The sequence below is a fragment of the Alosa sapidissima genome, chromosome 4 (assembly GCF_018492685.1).
Source record: "Alosa sapidissima isolate fAloSap1 chromosome 4, fAloSap1.pri, whole genome shotgun sequence".
Taxonomy (NCBI): Eukaryota; Metazoa; Chordata; class Actinopteri; order Clupeiformes; family Clupeidae; genus Alosa; species Alosa sapidissima.
This window is the reverse complement of record NC_055960.1, coordinates 35,467,996-35,487,787: the sequence shown is the minus strand read 5'-3', so window position 1 is coordinate 35,487,787 and position 19,792 is coordinate 35,467,996. Positions and strand designations below refer to the sequence as shown.

Sequence of the window (19,792 nt, the reverse complement as noted above, 5' to 3'; positions counted from 1 at the left end):
ATTCCCCATCCACTCTCCGTCTCTGGAGAAGGTCCCGCCCTATCGCCATGGAGAGGCAGCTATTTGTCAGCCAGGGGACCAATGCCAAACATCTGTAGGTCATTAGTAGCTGCTAAAGCCTCCTATTCCTCCACAGCTTCATCCAAGTGCATCTGTGTGTGTGTGTGTGTGTGTGTGTGTGTGTGTGTGTGTGTGTATATGTGTGTGTGTGTGTGTGTGTGTGTGTGTGTGTGTGTGAGTGTGTGTGTGTGTGTGTGTGTGTGTGTGTGTGTGTGTGTGTGTGTGTGTGTGTATATGTGTGTGTGTGAGTGTGTGTGTGCGTGTGTGTGTGTGTGTGTGTGTATGTGTACAGTATGTGTATATGTATGTGCATGTGTGTGTGTGTGTGGTGTGTCAAAGTGTGTGTGTGTCTGTGTGCATGTGCATGTGTGTATGTGCGTGTGCGTGTGTGTGTCTGTGAGTGTGTGTTTGTGTTTAAGGCATCTAAGTCTGCTGATATTACTCTGGCTGATGAAGAGCAGTGTTCCTCAGTTCAGCCTGTAGTTCATGTTGCTGTTTAACCCACCGAGAGTCCTTGTGCTAATTGATGCTGAGTGATTAATGTAACACCTGGTCAGAGAACTGGACAGTGAGGCTGAGAGAGTAAGATGTGTCGAAGGGCTTAACCATAGTTTGACATCTACCTCAGAAACACATCTATTCTGTGACTTCATCACTGACCTCTTATCTGATGACACAACTGTGTGGCCAGTGTTGCCGAGGCAGATTTTGGGGTGTAAAGTCCCTCTCGAGCACATACATACATATTCACCCTCTATACACACACACACACACAGGCCTGGGCCTCAGATGACTGAACCCGGGAAACAGCAGGGCACACAAATAGCTTTTTCAGACTTTAATGGTGCAATCTTTTTTTTTTTTTACTTTGATAGAACAAGCTGGACCCAGCCACCATGTGCCTAGTATAACATCTTGCCAATGGACTACAGTTGAAAATTAGCCTGCGGGCTAACACTGGCACATTCACAGAAACGTTGATTAATGTGCACTGTCCTTTAAGTAAATAAATGAAATGAAAAAGAAGGCATGCCACAGCTGTTGTCCTCTCATGTTTCACTCTGAGGTAAACACGGAGTGTGTGAAGAACACGAGACTCCAGCACTTAAGCCCTCTCCGCATGTCACGGGCCAGACAAGCTCCATCACTCTACACAATCCAAACATCAACATTAAAGGCCTCAACACTCAGGATGTCACTGATACTAGTCCTGGGCTCTTTGGTGTTTTCAGTGGGAGATTGTTTATGTATTCTATACAGAAACCCCACTGAAGTTTGTCTGAGATCTTGGTTTGCTATCTAAAATGATGTAAGGCTTACATGGATCATTTTAAGGCTTACTGATTTATGGATGAACCCTACAACACATTTTTGAACGATCCTGAGTAGCAATTTGAAAATGTTCTTATTTAACGTTATTGTCGTTCTGCATTGAGAATAAGGGTGAACATGTGGGCCTGCAACTCCAGACACCTTTAAACCCAAACTGGCCTTCTCGCTTTATGGGGAATTGAGCAGTCCTGCTTTGATTATTTGCTATGGTCTCGGTCAGCAGTCTGGATCAGTTGGACTCCCTCCATGGCAACGGATTCCGATGCGTATCGGGCCCCGATCACCTGACATGTCTTATCCCTCCTGTCCTGACACATGTGAAGCTCACCTGTTGTCTAACCACGGATCTGCATCAGTCCTAAAACATGTGAAGCTCACCTGTTGTCTAGCCACAGATCTGCATCAGTCTTAAAACATATGAAACTCACCTGTTGTCTGACACACCTGGTACACATCCCTACTAAGCGAATGGGATAAGAGGATGCTGTCAGTATGATGAAAGGGACCAGATGAGATGCTGGGAGCCCCTCTTCTTCCGTCTGTCTGTCTGTCTGTCTGTCTGCTGCATCAGGTCCAGATGTGTGTCTTGTGTAGACTCATCACCTGTGATGGACGAACAATTGTGTGAAAAGTAGTGATATTTCTATTGTGCGTTGCGTTGTGTTGATACCTCGGTGTTAAACTTAGTATTATTTATAGGCCAGATAGGCTGGAATAGTCGACAGTAGCGTGATAAGTTCAGCTGGAATAGTCAACAGTAGCATTATAGGTTTGGCTGGAATAGTCAATAGTAGAATGATAAGATAGGCTGGAATAGTCGACAGTAGCGTGATAAGTTCAGCTGGAATAGTCGACAGTAGCATTATAGGTTTGGCTGGAATAGTCGACAGTAGCATGATAAGATAGGCTGGAATAGTCGACAGTAGCGTGATAAGTTCAGCTGGAATAGTCGACAGTAGCATTATAGGTTTGGCTGGAATAGTCGACAGTAGCATGATAAGATAGGCTGGAATAGTCGACAGTAGCGTGATAAGATAGGCTGGAATAGTCGACAGTAGCGTGATAAGTTCAGCTGGAGTAGTCAACAGTAGCGTGATAAGTTTGGCTGGAATAGTCGACAGTGGTACATAGTTGTCATGACCCCTTCGGGTTCTGGTTTCTTCTGGATTCTTCTTGGACTGGTTCTAGTCGACATGGTTCTGTTCTTCTCGTTGAGTCGGACTCCCACAGGGGCTTTGTCAGGGCCCAGACACCCCACGCCTGCCGCCCAGCCTGCTGGTGCTACTGAGGGAGGTGGAGGAGGTGGAGGAGGTGGGATATCTGGGGAGTTCTAAAGGCCAGGTGCCCTGTTTTTCTAAGGTCTATAAAAGAGGTAATGGTACAGCCAGACCTGGAGAAGGGAAAGAAAGAGAGAGGAATAGTGAGAGATAGAGAGAGAGAGAGAGAGAGGGGGGGGGATAGTGAGCGGTTAAGAGAGACATGGCAAGAGAAAAGTACAAAAAGGGAAAGTGTTTGGGGGGGTAGTTAGAGAGGGGAGTGAGAGAGGGAAAGAGAAAATGAGAGGGAGAGAAAGAGAGGAAATGTCTGGGAGCTCAGACTGTGGCAGAACCTGGGGATCACTTACTCTTTCTCGTGTGTCTGTGTGTGTGTGTGTGTGTGTGTGTGTGTGTGTGTGTGTAGGTGTAGGTGTGTGTGCATGTGTGTGCGTGTGTGTGTGTGTGTGTGTAGGTGTAGGTGTGTGTGCATGTGGCATGTGTGTGCGTGTGTGTGTGTCTGGACGTCAGGCATGTGATTTGTGCAGGAAATGACTTTAGTGATATTACATAACCAAGTAAATTTTCTCCCTCAATTCTTCATGGTTTCTAAGATACACATTTTTGCAAGTGTTCGGGTGGTGTTTGGTTGGTGTTTGCAAAAATAACACAGCATGTACCTTCTGTACTCAACTCTGGAATAATGGTCACTGGCAAAGCTTATAAAATGATTCAGGAATTTTGAATTTTAAATGAATTCAGGAAAAAGTGAAAAGAAAAACTGCAACTGCAACTTGTCATCCCTCTGTCAACACATGCAGCATACTTTGAGATGATGTAATGTGGGTTTGGCGTACCTCTTCCTTGTGGACTCAAGCCAGTGTGAGAATGTGTGTGTGTGTGTGTGTGTGTGTGTGTGTGTGTGTGTGAGTGTGTGAGTGTGTGAGTGGTGGTGCAGCTACCAGGTGACGTGTGTCTGGCTCAAAGGGGGGTTCATGAATCAACAATGTCGAGCAGACTTCTAAGAAGGACACAACAGACCATCTGTACTACTATTTTCTTGAACAGTGTTGTTTCGTCCAATAATTTAATTCAGGATCATACGTTAACTATGTGTTGTGTCTCCCTGAATGAGGGCTGGGTTTGGATCATATGTTAACTATGTGTTATGTCTCCCTAAATGAGGGCTGGGTTTGGATCATACGTTAACTATGTGTTGTGTCTCCCTGAATGAGGGCTGGGTTTGGATCATACGTTAACTATGTGTGCTGTCTCTCTCTGTGTCTCTGCAGGACCATGAGGGCTGGGTTCGGATCGTATTCTCTCCTGCTCCTCCTGCTGTGTCCCGTCCTGTTGGGCCAACGGAGTCCCCAGCGACGACCCAAGAAGCCGCCACGCCCCGCCGTCACCCGGAAACCACCGGTGCCCGCGGCCCCCGCGGCGCCAGAGGCAATGGAGCCGGCCGAGCCCACCGACTTCCCCCCCCCCATCCTGAACCCCCCCTCGCCGTACGACAACTGCCCACGGGAGTGCAGCTGCAACCCCATCTACCCCCACGCCCTCTACTGCGAGAACCGCAACCTCCGCCGGGTCCCCCAGATCCCTCCCGACATCTACTACCTCTATCTGAGGAACAACTACATCGACGAGGTGACCGCCGACGCCTTCAAGAACGCCACTGACCTCAAGTGGGTCGACCTGGCCAACAATCGCGTGCGACGGGTCGACCGCGAGGTCTTCAAGAAGATCCCGAACCTTCTCTATCTGTACATGGAACGGAACCAAATGAAGGAAATCCCCACCGACCTGCCCGAGAGCCTAGAACAGCTCCGTCTCAGCCGGAACCAGATCTCCAAGATCCCGGCCGGCGCCTTCAACAAGCTGGAGCACCTGGTGCTGTTGGACCTCCACCACAACCGCATCAGCGACAGCAACCTGGGCAAGAACGTCTTCAAGGACCTGAAGAACCTCATGCAGCTCAACCTGGCGCACAACATCCTGCGCAAAATGCCTAGCAACGTCCCCACTGGCATCTTCCAGCTGTTCCTGGACCGGAACAACATCGAGGACATCCCGCAGGACTACTTCAAGGACTTCAACAACCTGGCCTTCATCAGGCTCAACTACAACCAGCTGAACGACAAGGGCCTGCCCAAGATGGTGTTCAACATCAGCAGCCTGATGGACTTGCATCTGGCGCACAACAAGCTCAGCGTGGTGCCGCACTTCAACGGCCGCCTGGAACACCTGCACCTCAACGACAACCAGATCGAGCGTGAGTCCCCAACACACACACACACAGACACAGTGTATGATTCGTGTCAGGATATCCTTACTAATGGAATTCCTCCTATCCATTGAACAGATGTAACTGTTGTGTAATTGATTATGTATATTGTTGTTGTTGTCTCTTTAGATTTAAACGGCACAGAGATCTGTCCTCATAGTGCGTTGGCGAACCCGGAGGACAGTGGTGCAGTGCCCAGACTGAGGTACCTACGCCTGGACGGGAATCACCTGAGTCCACCCATCCCCATGGACGTCATCACATGCTTCAGACACCTCCACTCCATCGTCATCTAGAGTCGCTAGCAAGAAAAAAACACACACACACACACACACACACACACACACACATACACACACACACACACACACAATACAAACAAATACATATATTATGCACACATACACACGGGAACAGAAGGACACACACAAAATTTAAACAGACACACACACACACACACACTCATAGTGTGCATATAGAACATAGACATACACACACACACACACACACACACACACACACACACACACACACACATAGTACACACTCATACACACACACACACACACACACACACACACACACACATAGTACACACTCATACACATACACACTCCACTTTTGGTATTCCTGACTTCTTGATAGTACTTGGTTGAAACTGAAAATAAGTTTGAATGTCTGAATGTTTTCATTATTATTATTATTGTTTCTAAATGAAAAAAGGAGAGAGATCTTTGCAAACTTGAGGACATGTTTTACTGTACAACCCAGCGTCATTTCAACGAAATGTGTATTTATTGAGGGAGGAAGGAAACCAAATTGCTGCCGACTATGGCCCAGATCTCTCTGGGATCCGGCTCAGATGCGGCACTGTTCTGGCCCTCATCCAGCACAGAGCCTCTGGCTCTCTGGGAGGAGGTTTTTGACTGTCTTCTCATGTCATGACAATAGAGTATGTTGTTTTCAGAGCTGGCGCATCAATACCAGCTCATAACTTGCAATAATTCAGACCTGAAGATCAGAGGTGAGTCTGTGATTCTCATACCAAACAGATTTTGTTAAGTTCTAGTTATCCATTTTGTCTGTGTGGTCAGACAAAAAAAGTTGAACCGTAAAATCAGAAAAGCATTCGTACACTGTCTTGGCTCTGTAAATGGTAGACAAATATAGACCCTTTCAACAATAAAAACAAAAACAATGCTTGAACGTTCTATTTGGTTCCCAATCTACTTCCTCTGCATTAAGATAACATATGGAATGTTAAAACGGAAGCCTTGTGGGGCCAACTATGATGCTGATAATGGAACTCTCTTGAAAGGGTCTATAGTGTCTTGCATCAGGAAGCCGGATGATAATGAATATTCACAACCTTTGTGCAGAATCACGGACGACACCTTTAAGGTGCATTAGGTGGCACGCAGCAGGTGACTGCAGAGTAGTTGCATCTATGGACCGGGCAGGAGAGATGTGGCTGGAGAGAGTTGCATCTATGGACCGGGCAGGAGAGATGTGGCTGCAGAGTAGTTGCATCTATGGACCGGGCAGGAGAGATGTGGCTGGAGAGAGTTCTCAGAAAGGTTCGGCTCGCGCTGACAACAAGAGCAAACGAGACAAGACGCTTGTGTGAATCACGTGACTACCATGTAGTTGAACATGTCCTTGATGCGCTGGCGGTCTGAAGGGTGCTGTTTGTCGGGAGATCTTTCATATATATGTATTTTGTATAAATCAGTTCTGTAAAATAAAATCAAATAAATACATTTCTTCTTCTATCTCAGTGGCACTGTGTGTTAGCCGTGTCTGATTGATTCATGCTGTTCCGGGAAAAAAGGAATGTTTTTATACTTAGTTCTTATAAGAGCATTGGCTATGGTTACCAACAGACAATGTATTTGGGAAATAAGTATGCATTATGTGGTGAAAATAATTATAATGTCATTGTAAGTCTTTTTGGACAAAAGTATACTATGAGCTATGAGCAGAAACATAATTAAGTTAAGCAGTTTGCAAAGATACTCCCTGCTAATTGTACTGTACATTTTAGTTTTACGAGAAGTTCTTCAATAATTGCCTCTTTGGCTTAAGTTGTCAGCGAAGGGATGACTATGAGACAGACACGGCTTTGTTCTAGCCCTGATCTGGCTCTGATCTGGCTTTGATTTGGCTTTGATCTGGCTCTGATCTGGCTTTGATTTGGCTTTGATCTGGCTCTGATCTGGCTCTGATCTGGCTTTGATTTGGCTTTGATCTGGCTCTGATCTGGCTTTGATTTGGCTTTGATCTGGCTCTGATCTGGCTTTGATCTGGCTTTGATTTGGCTCTGATCTGGCTTTGATCTGGCTTTGATTTGGCTCTGATTTGGCTCTGATCTGGCTCTGATCTGGCTTTGATCTGGCTCTGATCTGGCTTTGATCTGTAGCCGATCCATCCCACTGTCCTCTGCTGTCACGTGACACCACTGTGCATGGGCGCGGTGCACCCAGACCGGAGCACCGGATTGGATGCAGGGCGGTGACATCACACACCGAGGCAGCCTGCCGGACAGACAGAGCCAGGTAGCCAAGAGAGAGAGGAAATCATTCATCACAGAGACGACAGCAGCATCACGCAGAGGGAAACCATTGACAATTACAAGTTACAATACAGATTCACATATTACAAAATAAAGTGAAACATAAGTAATAGAAATAAACGTCTTATAAAACTGAAAAGTAGTTACTATAGTAATAGGTTACATGCAAATGTGAGCGATGAATGGAGACCTGTATGGAGAATTTCACATTTCACACATTTGACCAAGTAACCACCAAACACTGAGCTGATTTTAATGGAAACATGAATGCATGTAAAGAAGCTGTGGACGGTATGTAGGAGGGAGGAGGGAAGACGTTTTTTTTTAAAAGTTCGCCAGTACACACACAACACACACATCCAGAGTACATCCACACAACACACACATCCACAGTACACACACAAGGGTCATTCCACGTCAGTTCAACCAGGGCCCATGCACTTAGGTCTCAAAAAATTCTGAAAAAATTACCAGGTGTACCTATGTTACCCAGGAGACACACTGTAAAATTACTCTTATGTAAGATCAATACTTTCCAAGATACAGCCAGTTTTACAGGGGGAGGGGGTGTCGATTTTGTCCAGCCTTTTTTTTTTGTCAAAGTTCACAAGCCCACAGCACAAGAACTAAACCATGTAGGAGGCTCAAATTTTGCATGGTGGTACATAAATAGGAATAGTATGTAGCAAAATCGTCACGTTTGGTCTGGATAATCCTTGGTGTTTTTGGTAAAAATTGGTGTTTTTAAAAAGAAAAGATCATGGAGAATAAAGAAAAAAATATTTAAAAAATCTTTGTATATTCCCACAAGGTGTTTAGGTGCTCTGAAAATGAGAACCAAAATGATTTTTTAGACTTCAGGTCTGCTGTTCAGACCCTGAATGAATTTATTTTCTGTTCATTGTTTTTTGTGAGAGTGTTTCTACTTATCTTAGTAAGAAAAATAAATCAAGAGCCTATGTTGAGTACAAATATGTCTTCTGAAGGCTTAAACAGAGCCCAGCCAAAAACTCCAATAAAATTTGTATCAACTTTGAGGGACAGCTATGACCATGCAGGATTATCCAGACCAAACGTGACGATTTTGCTACATACTATTCCTATTTATGTACCAGCATGCAAAATTTGAGCCTCCTACATGGTTTAGTTCTTGTGCTTGTGCGACACCCCCCTCCCCCTGTAAAACTGGCTGTATCTTGGAAAGTATTGATCTTACATAAGAGTAAGTTAACAGTGTGTCTCCTGGGTAACATAGGTACACCTGGTAATTTTTTCAGAATTTTTTGAGACCTAAGTGGGTGGGCCCTGGTTGAATTGACGTGGAATGACCCACAACACACACACACATCCACAGTACACACACACATGAACACAGCTTCGTCTTTAGACCTCTGCGTCTTCCAGTGGATGATACTAATGATTAGCCTGACGAGCCAGTAAGCCATTAAAATGTAGGGTCTGGGCACTCACCGTTCGCAGTGCTCAGTCCGAAGGGCGGGATAATCGGTTGTCTTTCAAATTCCCTTTTTTGTTTTTTTGTAGTTGGTTAGTTCAAACTTTTGCCAACTTAATAAAAGCTGACTCGTGTAACACTGTTCGCCAACAGCAACATCCATCTTATTTGTTTTCAAGTAGCAGGGAATTCAAGCCAAACCATCAATCACTATGTTAAGCCCGCCTAACGACTCTATACACGATTTGATTGGCCTGATAGAAGTTTAATTTTTCGAGCTCACAAGCCAAGCCAATAGAGAGTTGCTAGACTAGCCCTGGCAGCAAATGAAATTTGGGTGCGTCTAAATTTCTAGGCTAACTAATGATGACAGAGGAGGGGAAATCAAACAATAGACCTCAAGTTGGTTCAGTCCTCAACTCTTTAATATGTTACAGACCACATCCTGTTATTCAGGGGTGTACACACACATCTGTAGGCTTTGAGTGTGTTTGGACTTTTTCTCTGATTTGTGTTGATTAGGTGAGGACTTCCTGTGATTAGGTGAGGACTTCCTGTGCCCTAGGGCCATAACGCCAGCACTGTGAGTCTGAGCAGAAGAGCATCCCCTGTAAAAACATGATAGATTTAACATTCATGCAGCAATGAACAACACACTGGTTGTTTTGTCAAGTCATAGTCACCTGACAAGTTTAGAAACAGGTCATTATTTTTATGTTTCATGGCACTGATATAAATGTATGATATTTTCAAATACCTAGACCACCAGCTGTCTGAAGTCTCAGTTGACATGAATACTGATCTAAACCTCAACTCTCACCTGAATTAAACCCCACCCTTACAATGAGACTAAATCGATCTACCTTTCATCTGAATCAAACCCCACCCTTAGACTAGAGCTAAATGGACAGCCTGGACCAGAGTGTTGTCAGAATGAAGGGTTCCTTGTGCTGTTCTTGTAAAGGAAGATGGAAATGACTTGCTGACTTGCTGACTTGGCACAGCATGCTCTCCAGGTTACAATTACAATAACAGAGCTACTTTCTTCCTGATGAAACTTCCCTCTTGTCATGAATCAAAGACCAAAGAATCAAAAAACATTTGTGAGATATCACTGCCCATTTTTTCTCCAGGCTGCTGATTCAACCGAGAAAAGAGAGCACAAGGAAATACTTCATATAGGGGGTTTTCAGAAACCATTTGAGTCCTTTGGTCACTAATGAGAGGCTGCAATGCAATGTACTTTCTTATGTCGTGCTAGAAGGAAGAGGCTATCATTGTGTCATGCAAAAGTACTGTATGGAAAATGCCCTCAGGAACATATGCATCCAATGTGTACATTTAGCATATAGAAAACCAGTTTGGTTAGAGGAACGGTGAAATGTTGGGAAGTTTTGCCAGAGTCCGTGATGTGGGTAGTCATGTCATGAAAGGGAGGGCTGACCTTGTGGTGATTAGTGGGGGAACCTGCAGAGGTGGTGTGGTCTTTACTGCAGAACAAGCATAGCTGGACACTGACTAGAATGATGCAAACACACACACACGCACGCACGCACGTGCACACAGCCAAGCACACACACAGATACACACATTTTGATGTTTTAATTGGGATCTTAACACAGGGGAATAATTACAGATCCAGACAATGATGCAAGTATGTTACAGGTTTAGACAGGTCTGTGCATCCACCCACATACACACACACCCAAATCACACACCCATACCCACACAACCAAGTCACACACCCAAAGTGGAAGTGTAAAATGTATCATCTGGGTCATAAACTCCCTGGACCGAAAGTTCATTCATAATTAAAACAAAGACAACTCCTGCTCAGCTAATTTTACAGTGTGAAAAAAGGGACAGTAAGATTTTTTTTTCACAAAATGGGAAATTTTATTAAGAGAGGGAAGTCTAAAAAGGGAATGATGTACACTCCGGCTCTATACAACAGATCTCTTTTACCAAGGTGTCTCAGAGAATGGTATGAATCTAGATTAATCAATGTGAAAGACGAGTCATTTGAAGAATGCATGTTATGTATTGTAGCGCTATACAGTATATAAACAGACATCCTCTAGGTCACTGCATTTGGCGAGGTTCTGTTCTTACCTGCAGTGCACCTTCAGAAGGCTGCCTCTACTACCACAATGACTGGGGACCACGCATGAACAATTTCCTTTAAGTGTTTGTAATGATGAACACCAAAAACGGATGCCCTTTGAACAATAGGTTAAATAGGTTCACACACACACACACACACATTATGCATAATGATTAATCCTTGAACAGACAGTTTCTAAACTTGCATTTCTTGTCTTTCTTCTGCTCTCAGAGTTGCTCTTGCTACACTATGGAATATTCTTTATGTTATATCCAGTTTCACGTTTATATTTTCAATAAAAAAAAACCTCTCCCCTTTATGAGAAGACATGTTAAATCCATCACTGCTACTTCCTTATAGGAGGGGATGGTGTTGGTATTTATGTGTGTGTGTGTGTTTGTGTGTGTGTGTTGCTGAGAAGGTGAATGAGTTGAGGAGTATGTACAAGAAACATGTATTTGTGTGTGTGTGTGTGTGTGTTGCTGAGAAAGTAAATGAGTTGAGGAGTATGTACAAGAAACATGTATTTGTGTATGTGTGTGTGTGTGTGTGTGTGTGTGTGTGTGTGTGTGTGAGTGAGTGAGTGTGTGTGTGTGTGTGTGTGTGTGTGTGTGTGTGTGTGTGTGTGTGTTGCTGAGAAGGTGAATGAGTTGAGGAGTATGTACAAGAAACATGTCTTCTGGCAGGTGGCCATTGAGGAAACGCTGGCAGCATGCCATGCCACTCTTACGGAGGGAAAATGCTTCTCCTCAGAAAAAACTCTTGATTTGATGCCCATGCAGACCATGTCAAATGCCAACTCTATGCCATAGCTGTCTCTTTTTCTGAATCACTTTCTGAGAGAGAGAGTGAGAGAGAGAGAGAGAGAGAGTGAGAGAGAGAGAGAGAGTGAGAGAACAGCTAAACAAACAAGAATTACAATACAGCATGTAACATACTGTATATCTGCTGAAAAGATAAAAGATATGCTGCTATACTTGTTATTATAGACAAAACATCATTGTCATTGTTAGCTTTAGGTAATATACAAAGTAATGTGTGTGTGTGTGTGTGTGTGTGTGTGTATGTGTGTGTGTGTGTACTGGTTTTAGCACTTTCCCTATCAGTTTCCTACCAGGCTCCTCAGCCAGTTGGAGACCCTGTCCTGACAGATGTGGTCTGAAGAGGTGCCAAGCCTTGAAGGGAAATCATTTAGTGTCTTATCAGATTGAAACTCAGTACTGTTTATATAATGATTCATTATGTCTTTTTTGAGTTATGAAACTTCGTCATCAAGACGCAAGATGCTCAGACTAATACTGTATGTGCGTGCGTGTGTGTGTGTGTGTGTGTGTGTGTGTGTGTGTGTGTGTGTTTGTTTGTGTGAAACAGCATTGCTGTCACCAAGTCAAAAGACTTTCATCACTTTAAGGTCGATATGGGTGAAGTATATATATGTTCATTTTTACACTTTCTTTCCCACAGTCTTTTATTAAATGAAACTGTAGTTCAGAAGGAGCTAAAAATAAAGTTGTTGCAGTATTATCTCATTTTTTTTTTTCCAGGTCGTGCACTACAGCTGTGTCATCCTCGTAAGAGCTCCATGCGTCGCTTACAGTAACTACAAGTACCAACCTGTCTGAGCTGGCGAGTGAATGGCACTCTGTGAATGGCACAGCGGCATGAAGGGAATCCTCAGGACGAGCCACCACATCAAAAGAAAAGAAAAGCCTCTTTGGCATCATCCACACAGCTACGTGGGAGCTCCGCAATCAGATTAGGAAGGAGTGGTGGAATGAATCATATATTCTTTTAAGTGACTCTGAGAGACTGTGAAGATGTGAGCTAATCCTCATTCCAAACTACGTAATTGCTTTCAGGTATTATTAGTTTAACATCCATATTTAATCCTTGGCTATTTATAGAACTACAACAATTCTGCCACTGCCCCAATCCTGGAAATGTGGAAATGGAATTCCGTGTGCAGAAAATCCTGGGTGGGTGAGCATGTGAGTGATTGATTGTAACTTGCAGCTTTCCTCTTCCCCTTCCTAGCAGAGCCCACAGGTGAGAGAAAGTCCCCACCTGGCCAATATAAGGGCTCAGCGTCAGAATGGCAGAGCATCAGCAGCATCGCAGCAGACAACACCTGCACTCCAGCAGAGAACACCTGCGACAGAACACCTGCACAGTCCAGCGACAGAACACCAGCGACAGTCCAGTGACAGAACACCTGCGACAGAGAACACCTGCACAGTCCAGCGACAGAACACCTGCGACAGAGAACACCTGCGACTGTCCAGCAACAGAACACCTGCACAGTCCAGCGACAGGACACCTGCGACAGAGAACACCTGCACAGTCCAGCGACAGGTAACGCAGAAATTAGCACAGCCACAGGCTCCACTGTATATGAATCATATTCATATATAACTCTCTTTGATGTGTGCACTGATGTTCAGATCAGTGTACACTGATTTATCTGGGTACTGGTTCTATCTGTCAGCTACATTAAAGTAAAGTGTAACACACACCAGTGTCTGTTGGCGAGGTGATGATCCCTACTCAGAACAGGCAGTGAAGTGCCGCACACTCTGTCTCCATTTCAGTGCTTCTGTTCAATCGATAACGGTGCGATCTTAACACTATTGATTTCATAAAAGCATTGAGTGTGCGGTGCTTCATCTGTCGGCAAAATATGCATTTATTAGTGAGCGGTCCCATGATACAGAACGCAAACCAACCACAGCATCCTGCAGCGTCTTGCTATGGCTTCAGTGTTCTGTTGGCTGTTGGACTTTATTACTTCAACTACCAGAAGTAAGACCCTATGGAGGGGAATCATTTTGACAGTTTTTATGCACAGTCTTGTAGGCTACAGATCTGTTCAAGTTCAAGTTCAAGGTCATGGTCATATACTTGATCACATATTGTCACGTCAATACCACTAATTCTTAGACTCAGAGCTTGCTGAACTTCACAGAGTAAGTAAGAAATAGATAGAAAAGAATAATTGAAGTCTTTAGTGCAAAAACACAGATACTGTAAAAGAATCATTATATGAGCTGAGTTGACCTGGTCATCTGATCAAATAAATTGTGTTCTTTACTGCGCTGCATTAGCATTGTGTATTATATGTTTCAGTGCATCAGCGCCTATCTGTGACTTGTAGCTGCTAACTCAATGGGCAGTTCATGAATTCATGGCCATGTTTGTACCAAAAAAAAATAATCCAACAACAATTTGCCGTGAATGTAATTGTATATTTGACAGATTATAACAAAGTAGATTTGTCATCAAAGGTATCCATGTGTGAATATGTATGTACAATCTTGTTGTGTTACCCAGTGTTGAGGAGAAGAAGAAAAAATCTCTAAGAATGATGATGATGAAGATGACGACCATGATGATGAAGGTGTGTCTCCTGCTGCTGTGTGTGTGTCCCGTGATGTCAGCACGGAGACTCCAACTGGGCAGCTGCACCGTCAATGTCCACACACACGAGCTGCGTCACCACTTCCTCTCCATCCGCCAGAGTGTGGTGAGAACACATGCATACACACACATGCACGCATGTACACACACACACACACACACACACACGCACGCACACACACACACATGCACACACACACACACGCATCTACACACACACACACACACACATGCACACACACACACACACGCATCTACACACACACACACACATGCAACCTGGGGCCCTTAACATTGTCTCCACTTTCCTCTTTTTAAAGAATGCCCAGATTGTCACTTCATTCTGAACATACAGCTATACAGATACACATAGCCGCAGGCATACTGCCCGTTTCCTCTACCTGTTGGTCCCTCCTGACCATTACAAAAGCTCTGTATTGCTGGGATAATATAGCTCATATACACACATCACTTCCCATACTCAGCCATGCAGTGGATATGGCATGTCAGGGCCGTGTCATTTTACTCGTTTCCATTCGTTGCTGCGTCAGGCAAAAGGGCTAAATGAAGGATTACAGTAAGAGAAAGGTGCTTGCGACTTACTGAAGCGTTTCCTGACACAGCCACTGTCTCTGGCTATATGTCACCACTCCAGAATCCGGCCTAACTGGTTAGAACCTGTTTTTTTATGGGACGGAGGTGACGTAGAGTGATGGGTGTCTAGAAGGGATCTGGGAAAGTACACACTCAGTCCAGGAGTTCTTCGTCTCAAACACACTACAGGATTAGAGGCTTACAGATGGTTTTGTGCGCGGCGAACCACTAATGCACAGCTGTGATATTTCTCCAAAGGTCGCCCAAGACACACAGATTGGCATCAGGCTGATGAAGAGTGACATTTTGAAGGATGTTCAGGTAACGCACAAACCTTTTATTTTCTCTTGTGTCTGCATACTAGATACTAGAATCCCTCGTCTGAATCTTTAACAAGGCAAGGCAAGTTCATGTATGCAGCACATTTTATTTTATTTAACTCAAATGCTTTTGACATTATATATAGAGAATGGGGAACATAAGGTATAATTAAAAGGACATAATTCTAAACAAACAAAAAGGAATGAACAAAGAACATGAAAAAAGACCCGGAGTAAAAACAGTGTATTTGTATCAGTGTTTTTGACGCAATGTCTTATACTCTATTAAGACAGCGTAAGAGTGAAGTCTTCTGGTGTCCCATGCTGAACTTAAGTATAAGTATAAGTATATATACTCTTTTGATCCCGTGAGGGAAATTTGGTCTCTGCATTTATCCCAATCTGTGAATTAGTGAAACACACACAGCACACAGTGAACACACAGTAATCCCGGTGCAGTGAGCTGCCTGCAACAACAACGGCGCTCGGGGAGCAGTGAGGGGTTAGGTGCCTTGCTCAAGGACACTTCAGCCATGCCTACTGGTCGGGGTTCGAACCGGCAACCCTCCGGTTACAGGTCCGAAGTGCTAACCAGTAGGCCACGGCTTTTAGTCCAACCCTTCAGCTGCACATGAGGTGTGCACGTGATAAGGTCATAATAGCATGTGTTCTATGACAGAGATTTAGTAATTACTACGTTATCATGAATATACAGTAATACATTATGCATTAACGCTCAGCTAACTGGTTTTTAAAATCGATTGGTCACTCTGCATGATCCTAGAGAGGTTACACAGCAAACCATGTTATGACTCTTTCAGTGTTAAGTAACCTGCAGCTGATCCACAGTTAGCAATTTGGCAAACACTGATTGGCTGCATCAGCTGTCAATAATCCAGTCTAACAGACAAACAACCAACCTGCCAAAACACAAATCAAGCAATTAGAATGTAGTATTCTGCCGAGCCATGTAGCGTTGCGTAATGGTGGTGAGAGCATTCCGTTGCGTTCTCCTCACAGGTGTCCCAGAGCTAGGGTTAGGGGTTAAGGTTAGGGGTTAGGGTTGAGTTAGGGGTTAAGGTTAGGGTTAGGTTTGAGTTAGGGTTTAGGTTTGAGTTAGGGGTTAGGGTTAGGGTTAGGGGTTGGGGTTAGGTTTTGAGTTAGGGTTAGGTTTGAGTTAGGGTTAGGGTCAGCGTAAAGTGTAATGGTGGTGAGAGCGTTGCGTGACTGACGGGGCGGCGCTGTTCTCCTCACAGGTGTCCCAGAGCTGCTGTTTCCTGCGCCACCTGCTGCGTTTCTACGTGGAGCGCGTGTTTGGGAGCCCCTCCGCCAGCCACATGCTGCAGCAGAGGAGCACAGGGGTGCTGGCCAACGCCTTCCTCAGCATCAAGAAGGACCTGCGCCAGTGTGTGAGTTTAACCACTACCACCACCAGCACACATACACACACACACACACACACACACACACACACACACAGCACTCTCACCACACATACTAACACGCCACCAACACACACCCACAGTATTCACAACGCACATACCAAGACACACACACACACTAACAAACCGCTAATAAAGACCCACAATACAAACACATACTCTAACATCTGTAACACACACACACAAACACACACCACATTCCTGACTTCACTAACTCTTTGTGCCCTCTCTGTAGCCAGTTTTAAATCTAGACTTAAGACCACACTGTTCTCAGATGCTTTCTGCTAACTGTGCCGAGTTACAAATTCTGAATCTGCCTTGATAATTATTCTACCTTGTCTTTTATTACTTTTTTTTACTACTTTTGCCTTTGTTTTTGCTTACTAATTATTCTTTATTTTTAAATGAGTTTACATTGTGTTTTATGTTTTCTTTTTATTATGATCTTTACCTTTTAACTCTCTATTCTTTGACTATATTGCCCTTCTATGCTTTTATTTGTTATTATTGTTTGGTTTTGTTTATGTAAAGCACATTGAATGACCTCTGTGTATGAAATGCGCTATATAAATAAACTTGACTTGACTCTCTATTGGACAGCATGATCAGATGCACTGCCAGTGTGGAGAGCAGAGCAGATTAAAGATGGAGGCCATCCTCGCCAGTTTTGACAAGGTATACACATACAAACACACACACACACACGCACGCACACACACACACAGACACACACAGACACACACACACACACAGACACACACAGACAGACACACACACACACACACACACAGACACACACACACACACACGCACACACACACAGACACACACACACACACACAGCAGACTCCTCTCTCCTCTCTTACCCATCTCTCTCTAACTGTCTAACCGTCCGTCCATCTCTCTCCCTCTCTCTCTCCCTCCCTCTCTCCCTCCTTCCTCCAGTTGGAGCCCCAGGCTGCTGCAGTGAAGGCGGTGGGAGAGCTGGGTGCGGTGTTGGAGTGGCTGGAATCCTTCCACACCAGCAGAGACGCTCCCTTGGAGGCCATGCACGGCTAGGACCAGTCCCAATGTCACGCCACGCCACGCCACGCCACGCCACGCTACACCACACCACGCTACACCACACCACGCCATGCTACACCACACCACCCCACGCCACGCCACGCTACACCACACCTCATTTCAATGTCCTCGTCTTGCGCCTTTTTATACAGTCTCCTAATTTATAGAGTGAATTCATAAAACGATTAATTTATTATGTGTTTATTATCATAGACTCATTCAATTTATTGAATGGATTTGTTATTTCAGTGTCACATACTTAATTTGCTAAATTAAATCATTATTTCAATGTTTTAAAGAATGCTTTCATTTAATTAATGAATATATACAAAGCCCTGTTCATAACAATTTTATAGAATGTCAGAATTGACCAAATGAGTTCATTATTTCAATGTCCTGCTGTTGTTGCTGTGCACTGACAGTGAGAATGACTTGTCACAGTCTTGAAACTTGCGTTAATTTATTGTCAGTAAAACATAATTTTTTTCAGTTGTTTTAACTTATGGTGCTTTCATGTTAGCAATGATGCTATACTGAACATTAAATGACCTTTGTAAGATGTTTTTGTACAGATGTTGATTATATTGTTTTACAATAAAGCTCTAAGTGTTTGAGATAAATAGATGGTCTTCTGTGTGTGTGCTGTTCTCTGCTGTATTTTGAAATCCTAATCTATCTTGTAAAGGGCCAAAGCAACCTCCTCAGAAAGCATTCTCATGACATCTTCAGAGAGCTATTATGCAATTAAATGAGAGAGTCTGTGTCTGTATCAAGTACGGTCAAAACAATATCAAGTGCTGTAGAAAATCCACAACAATAAACACCTGAGACCAATTTAGTTTAAAAGACAACAAATAAAAGAAATAAGGCCTATGAAGGAGAAAAAACAACTGACATCTTGAGCCAGGAAAAAATATATATATTTTGAAACGAGGTTAAAAAACAGGCAGCATGGAGTCCATCCTCACAACCCAAGCTGACTCATTCCATAGTTGGGGGGCTACAACACCAGACAAGACCACCTACCCTGTGTTTCAATTTAGATTTGCTTAAAAGAAACACCTTGAGTGATATGACAGAGAAGAAGTGGCTGTGAGTTGGCAAGCATTCAAACTGCTTTTGAACTGACCTCTAGTGGTTAATGGGAGTAATTGCATTCTTGTGATCTGTATGCCTCCTAAATGCCATTATGGAGGGGAAAAGCGTGTCATTATTTCGTCATGAAAACAAAACCACGTGGTTGGACTTGTTCATTGAACATGTCATACAACTATTGTGATGAGCTAGATGAAACGGCAACAGTGTTACAATCTAAAGTTGATGACAGCTCAATTGAGTGAGTGTCTCTACGAGGAGCTGGCTCATGGAAGACTGGCCTAACTAAACACATCCACCTAGCACCACACTGGACATAAACACAGGGCCTGTCAGCCTCTATTGGCTGGGACAACTTCCAATCACCGGAACACAGGCACATATTCTTGAAACTAGATGTACTGCAGAGCGGTACAAAATATGACCGCCGCCCAGTCCAGCACATTTTTTCCACAAAAATAAGTCACGCTGAAAGGCATATATGATTCTAACTGTCTCACTGAATGGCATTATGCACATTCAATTCTCATTGGTATCTGCTAGACAACAAGTACCAAAATGATTAGTTCATAAATTTCACATGTAAAATACATTTTATACAACCCCACCCCTATCTTGCCTGTTCATAATTCTGAGAAATTCTTGAATTGTGTGCATGTGTGCGTGTACATGTTTATGTTTATGTGTGTGTGTGTGTGTGTATGTGTGTGCGTGCATGTGCTTGTGTGTGTGCCTGCGTATGTGCCTGTGTGTGTGCATGTGCATGCATGCGTACATATGTCTACTGTCTAATTTTATTGT

At 43.9% G+C, this 19,792-nt stretch overlaps 2 protein-coding genes and 1 long non-coding RNA gene across 3 annotated transcripts in view; 2 read left to right on the top strand and 1 right to left on the bottom strand.

Moving 5' to 3' along the window:
* The window catches only part of LOC121707805, a 420-nt gene extending 356 nt beyond the window's left edge, over window positions 1-64 (bottom strand). Inside the window, exon 1 of the long non-coding RNA XR_006031407.1 lies at window positions 1-64. This exon is cut by the window's left edge and continues 156 nt beyond it. This is a non-coding gene — a long non-coding RNA (uncharacterized LOC121707805).
* LOC121707804 (proline/arginine-rich end leucine-rich repeat protein) overlaps window positions 1-5,282 on the top strand; it is a 7,168-nt gene extending 1,886 nt beyond the window's left edge. The window contains exons 2-3 of the mRNA XM_042090627.1: window positions 3,938-4,920; window positions 5,062-5,282. Coding sequence (XP_041946561.1) covers window positions 3,942-4,920; window positions 5,062-5,228 — 1,146 coding nt within the window. The 5' untranslated portion in view covers window positions 3,938-3,941 and the 3' untranslated portion in view covers window positions 5,229-5,282. The remainder of the gene's footprint in view (window positions 1-3,937; window positions 4,921-5,061) is intronic.
* Window positions 5,283-15,223: 9,941 nt separating this feature from the next.
* On the top strand, window positions 15,224-18,516 carry il19l (interleukin 19 like). The gene is made up of 4 exons (XM_042090590.1): window positions 15,224-15,390; window positions 16,646-16,798; window positions 17,432-17,506; window positions 17,777-18,516. The coding sequence occupies exons 1-4, from the start codon at window positions 15,301-15,303 to the stop codon at window positions 17,888-17,890; spliced, it is 432 nt and encodes a 143-aa protein (XP_041946524.1). The 5' UTR covers window positions 15,224-15,300; the 3' UTR covers window positions 17,891-18,516.
* The last annotated feature ends 1,276 nt before the right edge of the window (window positions 18,517-19,792 follow it).